Here is a 10,518-nt window from a genome sequence, read left to right as displayed (position 1 = left end):
GGAGTGGCTCAGGTATGCAAAATCCACTAGCCAAAATTAATTGGCATTTTCTCTTAAAGTCAGAGATGATTGAGGCTCTCAAGTAAATCCCTTAATGTCAGCATCGACATAATGGCTCCTTTCCCTCCATCAGGGAACGTGGGTTACATACGTAACCGAGACGTTCATTTTTTCTCATAATTGTGAGATACAAATCTGCAATTCTAAGGAAAAAAAGCAATTGTGAAATATAAACGTTTTTTCTCACAATTCTGAATTAACGTCTTGCAATTCTGACTCTTTTTTCAAAATTCTGAATTTACGTTTTGCAATTCTAAATTTTTTTCAAAATTCAGAATTTACATCTCACAATTCTAGGAAAATCAGATCTTGGAAATCTGACTTTTTTCTTAGAATTCTGAGTTTACATAAGGCAATTTTGTTTTTCCCCCAGCTTAGAATACAAAATAAAAAAGATAATTGTGACTTTTTCTCTTACAATTCTGACTTTTCTCACAATCACGAGTCTATATCTCAATTTTGACTTTGTATCTTGCAATTTCTCGACCAAAAAATATATAAAAAGTTGTAAGATATAAACTCAGAACTGCAAAGAAACAAGTCCAAATTGTAATATAAATTGTTGCAATTACCTTTTTTCTTTTTTTATCCCATGATGGAAACTAAGCTTCCATAGCCAACGTATTGGCTATTTATAGTTTATTCTACTTTTCTATGTAATATGGGTGCAATTTTATATAATACGTTTGCAGCAAGTCCTTAAAAGTAAAAATTTTTCCCAATATATTTTTCTCTGTGGTTTTCATTCAATAAATTTCAACTGAATAGCATATTAATTAGTTTAGTGTTTAGCATTTAGACTAGTGAAATAGTTAATAATTAATAGTTAATTAAAAATGTTTTTTTTTCTTGAAGGGACTATTTTTGTATTAGATGCAAGGCTGGCAAGCATATAAACATTTAAGTGATTTGAAATTCCTTGGACTCATCTATACTGTATATATATAACAGTACCTGCTATGGAGAAAAAAAAAATCAATACTTCTTGCCTAGGGTGTGAAGTGTGTGTGAAGTGCACACTCAGCCTGAAATAGACAGACCCAGCTAATATTCTTTCAAAAAGCAAAAATGTAGATGGATTTTTATTAGTTGATCTTTAATAGAACCACAAAAGTATTCACACATTACAGGAAAAACATATATATTCATGATCTAGGTCTCTCAGGCTAACTTTATGCTGTTAGGCAGAGTGAATTCACAACAAAGCAAATGTGCCATGTTATGTCATTTTCCAAGAAATTATACACATAAGGCTTAGGGTATGTTAAACTCACATTTCTACTGGAAGCGCAGAACTAATTGCACATGCAAGAAAAGACACTTTCACAGTTATGCATAATGGCTAGAACGCCCACTAAGGATAACAGCAGAATTAAAAATGTGTCTTTATATGGAGAACAATTACATTATATTAAACCGAAGAAGTGTTTCACTCTGACAGCGTAGAGCTGGTTTGAGGAAGTTTGAAAAAGTAAACAAATTCCTGTTTCAACAAATCTGTGAACAAAAGTTTCGGAAAATGGATCAAAGCGGCAGCAAAAACAAGCCAAACTGAATGAACATCACAGAAGCAGTCCATCCTGATTTACTCTTCCAAAGTTCCTGCTTCACCAAAGAGGCCACGTCCTTTGACTTCAAACAAGTGCAATTATGTTTGACTTTTTCTGAAAGTCGGAAATGTCTAACCCGGACAGGTAACAAAAAGAGTTCCATGTTTTATTGTAGATATTAGTGTATAACCTGAGGGGAAATGCCTAAAATGCCAGAAAAACAGTGGACAGACACAAAAATGGGGAAAACTCACATGTGAGATCTTAACCCATCAAAGAGCTGGAGTATTTGGGATATATGTGCTGCATATTTCAATATCACTCTCAGAATAAAGGGTACAAAGTTGTCACTGAAAAGTTGTACAAAAGCTAAAATGTACATGATTGTATCTTACCCCTATTTACCGTATTTATTTTTTTCAATTTTTTAATTTTTTTTTCATTTACGCCTAAAGGTACATAATTAGTACTTTTAAAGTGCATATTAGTACCATAAAGGTACATATTAGTACATAAAAGTGTACATATTAGTACTCCTGAAAGCTAACCGGCCCAGTGACAGTTTGGTACCTTTTCCTGAGAGTGTATAGATTTTCATTTAATGAATGAGATTTTTTTTCTGATTGTCTTTTTTATAATGCACATATCACTTAATGTTTATATGCTGCTGTGTTGCTTTTCTTTTTTTTTAACCGAACAGTTGGGCAGAAATTGGCAGAAGAGTGCACACAGTCTTTGGAATTAGTCTAGGCTGTGGATTCTGGAGAGTTCAGGGTTTGGTCACTTGCTTCTGGTTCTGACAGACCCAAAGATCTCATGACAGGATGAGTCCATGATGTTGTCTGAGTTACATGACTAGAGGAAAAAGAAATATTAAATTAATAAACGACATCACCAAATGTAAAATATTTTGAAATAAAAAAAGATGTACACTAACATTTTAAAATTTGGGGTTGGTAAGATTTTTTAAATGTACCTTAAAAAAAGCATCTTATGCTCACCAAGGCTGCATTTGTTTGTTAGAAATACATGGAAAAGACTAATATTGTGAAATAATATATTACAACTTAAATTAATTGTTTTCCTTTTTAATATATATTCAAATGTAATTTATTCCTGGGATTGCAAAGCTGAATTTTCAGTCTTTAGTGTCACATGATCCTTCAGAAATATGCAGATTTACAATTTTTATTTTTATTTTTTTCAATGTTGAAAACTGTTGTGCTGCTTAATACTTTCATGGAAACGATGATACATTTCTCTCAGGATTCTTTAATTAATAGAAAGTTCAAAAACAGCATTAACTAGATTTTTCTTGTAACAATGGAAACGTTTTTACTGTCCCTTTTGACCTTGCTGAATAAAAGTATGAATTACTACTGAACCCAAACATCTGAAACGTGCATGGGATATTTTAAGCATGCAGGTGAATGCTGTGATGCTGGTGTGAGTGTAATGGAGAATGCTGGACTCATGGGTGTGGCATTGCGTGCCAAAAGAGTGATGGATGTCTGCAATATTAACTGGGTTGTTTTGAAAGTTATGCAAATAAAAGAACATGCTCATGGGAAGGGGAGATTGGTTTCCTCTCTTTAGAGATCAAGAGGTTACATACATTTCGTCAATAACAATATGAAGATTCTGCTGGTTTTGTGCTATTTTGTTCAGAATATTTGGTTGTAGAAGTGCAGCTTTTTGAATGTATCTCTTGAGAATGTTTACTGTAGCTAAAACCATTTATCTCATGCTGCACAAACAACTTATGAAGTGCCCTTCAAAACATGAGAACTGGTATTTACTTTTGTGAAACAAACCAGAAACAAAGGAACTGGTTTTTGCGAATGTATTTGAAGTGACTCATAACTTACTTTACATAGTACTTCACTCCATCTGCAGTGTACGCCTCATCCCAGCCAAAAGGTAAACCTGTGAAAAAACAAAAACGGACAGAGAAATCAGATACATTTACTCTACATGAGGACAACAAACAAGACACTGGAGAAGTCTGAAGCCAAAATAAAAAACAGCATTGCAACATTTCTCGCTGATCCTCTTGATCCTGAGAGGCCAGTGACCGTGAGAATTTCCTGGCAACTGGATGAAATGGGGCCATAAATGAATATGCTAAGTGTCCCAGCATATCTGCATAATCTGAAAAGCTATTTTCATAAAAAATAAAGAATGCACAGTGAAAGTGTAACAAGCATTAAATGGGGGCAAATCAGATTTGCTTCCATTGGATTTGGATTTTCGTTTAAGGACGTATATACACATTTCCCCAAATGCACTTTTTATCTTTGATGCACAGCTTTGGATTGAGGACTGATGTGTATAAGGTTGTAATGAATGGACATCAGCCCAAAAAAAAAAATGCAAGTAGACACTACTAAGGCTTTATATGGCACAGGCTGGAATCTCATTAATATGTGCCACCATACTAGGTAACAAATCCCTGACAGAATTTGATCTTGACACTCCCTCTGTACGTGCAGGAAGTACAATTGACATTAAGTCTGCTGGCATACACAATGTCCTGGCATGACTTTAGAATGGGTTTCTCGTCAGAAATATGATCTGATTCAAAAAAGGTGATAGAATAAAAAAAGAATACACAGAGTATCCCACTGTCTAGATTTCACACACAAAGGCCAAACAATAATTCATGCTCTCTCAGATTTCTACAAACAAATGTCCCTGGCTACATATAATTTAGTACCTATGGGAATTCACAGTAAAATTTCTGTATCTACATTTGAACAAGTGGAAAATGTATGGACGAAATAAGGTTTTTTAACATTTATCATTGGCACTGGCAATATCTTGAACATTTCATATTTAAATATTTATTATAGATTTAGATTAGAAATAAAGAACAATAACAATACAAAATGTATATAATAATAATAATAAATAAACTAATTAATTAATAATAAATCAATTGGAACTAATACAAATAATATTTTTATTTTAAAATATGCACACATTTGCTCTTACTCCTATGCCTAATATGTCGAAAACTAAAACAGTAAAATGTTTTGTCTCATCACATTCAATTATTAAATATCATGTAAATGATTCAGCCTAAATTCCGAATTCAAAAGGGCAACATTTGACAAAAAAAGGTTAAGTACTTTGCATCACTCGATATAACTGTTGGTTGTTTCATCCTAACACCAAACATACAAATATCAAATACTGGGTGGACGATTTGTCCATTTTTTTAATTATTGGGGAGGTCTTCAGTTTCCTTTAAAGCAGCCTTGAGAAGAAAAACGATTTCAATGCTCATTTCATAATAGTTTCTTAGAATATAACCAGAATGTTTTTGTTTTCTTGCATTCATCTCTATTTTTAGTAGCCATCAATTCAAGTCTTTAAATTCTACAGCTTAGAGATCTTTTTGGGATTCAGTGTTCTGACGCATCCACAGTCAACCGTTACTGCTTAAGCCTTGGGACACAGTAACACTCAAAGTAGCTCATCACATGCCTCTTTAATTCAATCAACTCTTTGTTTTCTAATAGCCTTGCTCTAGTAACCAAGAGCGAATGATTTCACTAGATCAACACTATGATACTGCAAAGACAATTTCAGCTGCCTCAAATTACGCCTCAGCAAATCAGATATAATTGGGACAAGCTGCAGACACTCTCCCAAAATTGATTTGCTGTTCTCTTAAAGGGACCGTATGAAAATTCTGTCATCATCCTCACGTTGTTCCAAACCCGTATGGCCTTCTTTTTTCTGGAGAACACAAAAGAAGATAACATTCTTCAAAATGCTTTCATTTGTCCTCTGCAGAAGAAATAAAGTAATACAGAACAACATGAAGTCGAGTAAATGGTGACAGAATTTTCATTTAAATGATGAAATAAGGCCAATTATTATATCCTAAATGCTTATTCCAAAGCATGTCTCCCCCTCTGTCTTAATGATGAGTGGTACGCAGCCTGTCACATGGCTGGGAGAACATCCATCACGTGAGGAGAACACTGCCTGTCTCTGAGCTGAGCTGGAGTTGCTCTCTCTGGTTTCAATCGGTGTGATGAGGATGGCCCTCCATGTGCAACTCAAAGCCTGCCTCGTCCTCCCCCGCAGAGATGCATTCAGCCAAAACGTGAGCATCACTCACTGAGAGGTCACATGCTGCCAGGTGTGTGGGACACGTTTCCCTGTTCCCTAAGCAATCACTTTAGCTCTTTCTTCTCTCCCTCAGCTTCACTGATTCTTTGACCCCGAGTCTTCTATCTTTCTCTAATCCATCCGTCTGTCCATCTTTCTCCCATTTTTGTGCATCATTTGGTACCTTAGAAATTTAAGCTACCAAACACAGAGTTGTTAAATCATCCTATTTATTGTAATGGTCTTTTTATTTAAAGGAATTAAATATTATAAATATTCAATTTAATATATACCTATTTGGTCCCACTTTATATTAAGTGCCCTTAACTACTATGTACTTACATTTAAATTAATAATTTGGTACAATGCACTTATTGTGTACATACATGTTTATACATTGTACTTACATTTTAAAAATACCTGCATGTAATTATATCTGTAATTCATTTCTGTAATTGCATTTATAATTGCACTGTTGACTCATCCCTTACACCTTAACCCACTCTTCAACCAACCTATACCACCTCAATAGCAACAAAAGTGTTTTGCAATATGAACAAAATAAGTACATTGTACTTGTTTTTTTGATGTAAGTACATAGTAGTTAAGGCCACTTAATATAAAGTGGTACCATGATAATTAATTTGAACTATTTGCAAATCATATTTTTATTTTAAAATACACAGCGTTGTTTTGGACCCCAGTGACAAAAAATCTTCAATATATTTTCTTTTTTGTTCCACAGAAAAGGACAAGGGTAAGTTAATGATGACTGACTTACCATTTTTTGGCTGAACTATCCCTGTAAGGAGGATGTGTCCTTCAGATTGATGGTTGACCAATTTGGGTTTTTCAATGTTTTTTGTTAAAATATTACATTAAAGCCCTCAATCCTGAAAATATGCTTTGAAGTTTTAGGAACTCTCTGACATATTATGCCATTTAATCAGATTCACTGCACATAATGTTCATTCAAAAGTGCTTTGACAAAGAAAAAATGGTTGAAAAGCAAGTCCATCATTGATTAACCTGTTTATGCTGAGACCATGTTTTCAGAGAATAAGAGGAGGCCAGAGATGCTCTTTTGTCTGGGTTCCAGAGTGTACCTGAACTGTCTGTTTCCTTTAACATGCAAGAAAAATCCTGCCGGTCTGTAACCAGGAATACGACCCACTTGCTTTCTTGAGATACAAAGAGCAGGATACTTCAGTTAATATTACTATCCGTCTATATTATTATTCAATCTACCTATCAGGTCTTTTTTAATACTTGGCATTGACTTTATGACTCATTTTGAGTTTTATGAGGTTGTTTTGGACATCCTGTGTTAAAATACAGAAAAAGAAAAAGCAGCCTCTTGGTATTATTTTTTGTTTATAGAGCTGCGCTTTGGATGGACTGCTATCAGTAATGTTTTGACAAAGTGGATCAATTTAACTAGGCCAACAAGATAGTATGCTTTCATTTAGCAAACAGTGTCAGTCAAAACAAGATGTCATGAACGATCATTGTTTTAAACTACTTAGAACGGCTCTTTTACATGTTTTCCCATTTAGGACCCATTTCTAAAGGTATATATCTTTGTGTAGCCTGTGACATGATATAGAGTTGCAACAAAGATGTGGCCAATTGCTTTCTAGCAGCTTCGTATCCAGGCAACGATAGCAGCAATGAGGTGAATCAGATGTAAAAGGCTTGTATTAACAGCAAATGCACCTTGTATTGTGTTTCCTTACGAGATTGGCCTAATTTTATTCACTATACACCACTAAATAGATTAGATTTCACGATTAAGGTGGTTTGGCTCATTTTCTACAATATATAAGATGTAAAACACTTACATCATAAGTAACTGAACAAACAGGATATGAAAAATTCAACAAGCAAGCACATTATTAAATCAACTTAAATGTAGATCACTAGGCTGTCTGCTGAAAAAGCAAAAGATATTCCATTGCATCTGAATAGGTTCTATAAATTTGAACAATACGCAGAATCTTGGTCGGAATGAGACCATGATGTTTAAATGTGTCTAGTTTAAGAGGCTTGTAATGAGATGGGATCACGGAAAGACTGCCAATGTTTTGACCTCTACAGGTCATTAGATGCATTTATGTAAGGTCAAACGTTGCTGGAAGGTAAGCTACATATTTTCCTGAGAATTACAAAGCTGAATTAGTTAAAGTCAGGAGTTAAAGCAATGGCTAAATGAGCAGACTGAATGTGTTTCTTAGAGTGTGTGACGTGTGTGCATGTGTGTGTAAGTAATATTTTATAGATAAATACAAAATATTACACATATTATAATATGCATCCCCCTTGAACCATAACATCTCATCCAGTTCAGCTAAAATTGCTGGTGCCATAAGATACATTTTTGTATGACACAAACAGTGTCAAGACAACAACATGAGGGTCAGACAAACTGACATGAGAGACAGTTGCAATTAGGTAGATTTTGTGATGTTTGTTTTTTCATGGCAAAGCAGAAAACATGCCTGTATACTTACAGTCCAGCTCTAGAATGCCTCTGACAGTATTAGTTAGTTCTTTAGCTTCCACAGCAAGACCAGATGCTGTCCAGGGTGGTTTCTTCCCACCTCGAGATGGCAAGGTCTGAGACAGATTGGCCAACTTTGGATCGCTGGGAGAACTGAAAAACAAAACACACAATCCTTTATTTAAACAACTGTAAGCGGTTTCAGTAATAACCTAATCTTAACCTAACTGTGACGTCAGAGTTCGGTACGGTTGGTTGATGTGAATGCGGTCTTCCGAACTCGGGTGCGCACCCGCGAACCGTACCCGAGTCCGCTTAACTATGGGTGGTCTGGGGTACGGTTCATGTGACCTCCATTACGGTTCACTGCTGAAGTTAACGCAATCGTACCAAATCGCGGAAGTGAACTGCTATTAATGACGTATTATTTGATGATTGATATTTTCAATCAGTCCACATCTTGCCCCTAGTCTGACACCGCTACGTCACATAACAGCAACAAAAACATGAACAGACACTGAACGATTGTCTTTTTATTAACTAACAATTAACACAGACGCAATCGTACCAAATCGCGGAAGTGAACTGCTATTAATGACGTATTATTTGATGATTGATATTTTCTGAAACGATGACGTCATCAGTCCACATCTTGCCCCTAGTCTGACACCGCTACGTCACATAACAGCAACAAAAACATGAACAGACACTGAACGATTGTCTTTTTATTAACTAACAATTAACACAGATTAATAAATGTATTGTTCCATGTTCGTTTGTATACCGAGTCCAAGTCTTGAATATTTATAGTCCAAGTCTTCATCTCCGTTTTTAGTGTATCAGTCAAGTGACCAGGCAAGCGAACCAAGTGTGAAGCATTAATTTCTATGGTATCTTTAGGGCTAGATAACAATGATAGTCTTAAAGTTAAAAAAAAAAGGTTTGAGAAAAGTGATAAGAAATGAACTCATATTTAGCATGTAAATAACTATCTTTCATTCGTTGGATGCATTCAAAGAAGAGTGACTTACAAGTTCTCATGCAACCTCTCTCATAAAGAAAAATTTAATTTTGCTGCAAATTGCTGACAGCCTTCATTTTGATTGATGAGGACATGTGTAATATTTTTTAGCCCTAATACACAAAGACACAGTGGCCTCTTCAGTCAGTGGGGGTGATCATTAGGGGAAAAAGGGCTCTCCAGACGTGCTCTGCTAGCTGAGCAAGGGGCGACAGGCTGCAGGAGGCCATGTTGATTGGGCCTAATCAACATCACTGCCACAGGAAGGTGTTGTACTGGCCTCTAGTCATTAACTATCCCTGTCTTTTGCCCACAAAGTCTCTCTTATAATAGAAATAAAGGCAGAAGACTCACTCTGGAAAAAAGTTACCATTTACACACCCTGAATACACAGCCTCCTAGAATATCAAAGGCAAACTTTAATGACTGTGTAAAGGTCCCTAAAGGAAAATAGTCTTTGTTATTACATCATTCTTTTCCACACACCTGTTGCTAGCGAAGTGTGGTATTACTGTCTGGCATACTTCAAATTAGATTAGAATTCAGTCAAATAATTAGATCTACCTTAACAAAAAACTGACGGGGGGTACGATAATAATTATCTTACCTATAGCCTCTTGAACCGCTTTGGTTTTCAGAGAAAAAGCCTTGGACAGCCTGTGGGGGTTTTAAAATGCAGGTGATCAGATTAGTCCATAGTTGCAAGATTTAATGCTGCATAAAGATCAACATTCTGCTATTTCATTTATAATAACAATAACACAATTGATTTTATATGATTAATATTACTATTATTACTACTACTTGCAATCATCATCATCATTTTTTACATTTATTATTATTATTATTAATACCACTGCTACTACTACTGTTGTAGAGTTAAATATTTTAAATCCATAATAATAATAATAATAAATGATGAAGATTATAATAAAAACATTATTATTATAAAAATGATTATTATTATTAATACCGCTGCTGCTGCTGCTGCTACTACTACTGCTTGTATAGGTCAATATTTTAAATCTATAATAATAATAATTATTATTATTATTACTAACACCATTTCTTTACAGGTTACATACAGTATATAGGTACATAAGCATATTCACATAAGAGTAAAATTGCAATTAAAATCAGGTATCCGATGCATGGTGTCCACGAAATGAACCATTCAGGATGCAATGCTCTATACAAACCATATTCAGCAAGAACTGAAGTGGCTATGAATCATGTACTTCTGGAATATAAATATATATATATAT

The 10,518-nt window shown here is 34.8% G+C and overlaps 1 protein-coding gene across 1 annotated transcript in view; it reads right to left on the bottom strand.

The window, feature by feature from the left end:
- Nucleotides 1-1,789: 1,789 nt before the first annotated feature.
- The window catches only part of stxbp4 (syntaxin binding protein 4), a gene marked incomplete at its 5' end in the record, with an annotated part of 32,494 nt that continues 23,765 nt past the window's right edge, over nucleotides 1,790-10,518 (bottom strand). Inside the window, 4 exons of the mRNA XM_016252297.1 lie at nucleotides 1,790-2,465; nucleotides 3,479-3,536; nucleotides 8,243-8,385; nucleotides 9,861-9,910. Coding sequence (XP_016107783.1) covers nucleotides 2,357-2,465; nucleotides 3,479-3,536; nucleotides 8,243-8,385; nucleotides 9,861-9,910 — 360 coding nt within the window. The remainder of the gene's footprint in view (nucleotides 2,466-3,478; nucleotides 3,537-8,242; nucleotides 8,386-9,860; nucleotides 9,911-10,518) is intronic.

Source organism: Sinocyclocheilus grahami, unplaced genomic scaffold (genome assembly GCF_001515645.1).
Source record: "Sinocyclocheilus grahami isolate Dianchi unplaced genomic scaffold, SAMN03320097.WGS_v1.1 scaffold26.1, whole genome shotgun sequence".
NCBI lineage: Eukaryota > Metazoa > Chordata > Actinopteri > Cypriniformes > Cyprinidae > Sinocyclocheilus > Sinocyclocheilus grahami.
Note: the sequence above shows the minus strand (reverse complement) of the source record. Positions and strands in the feature narration are given on the sequence as shown.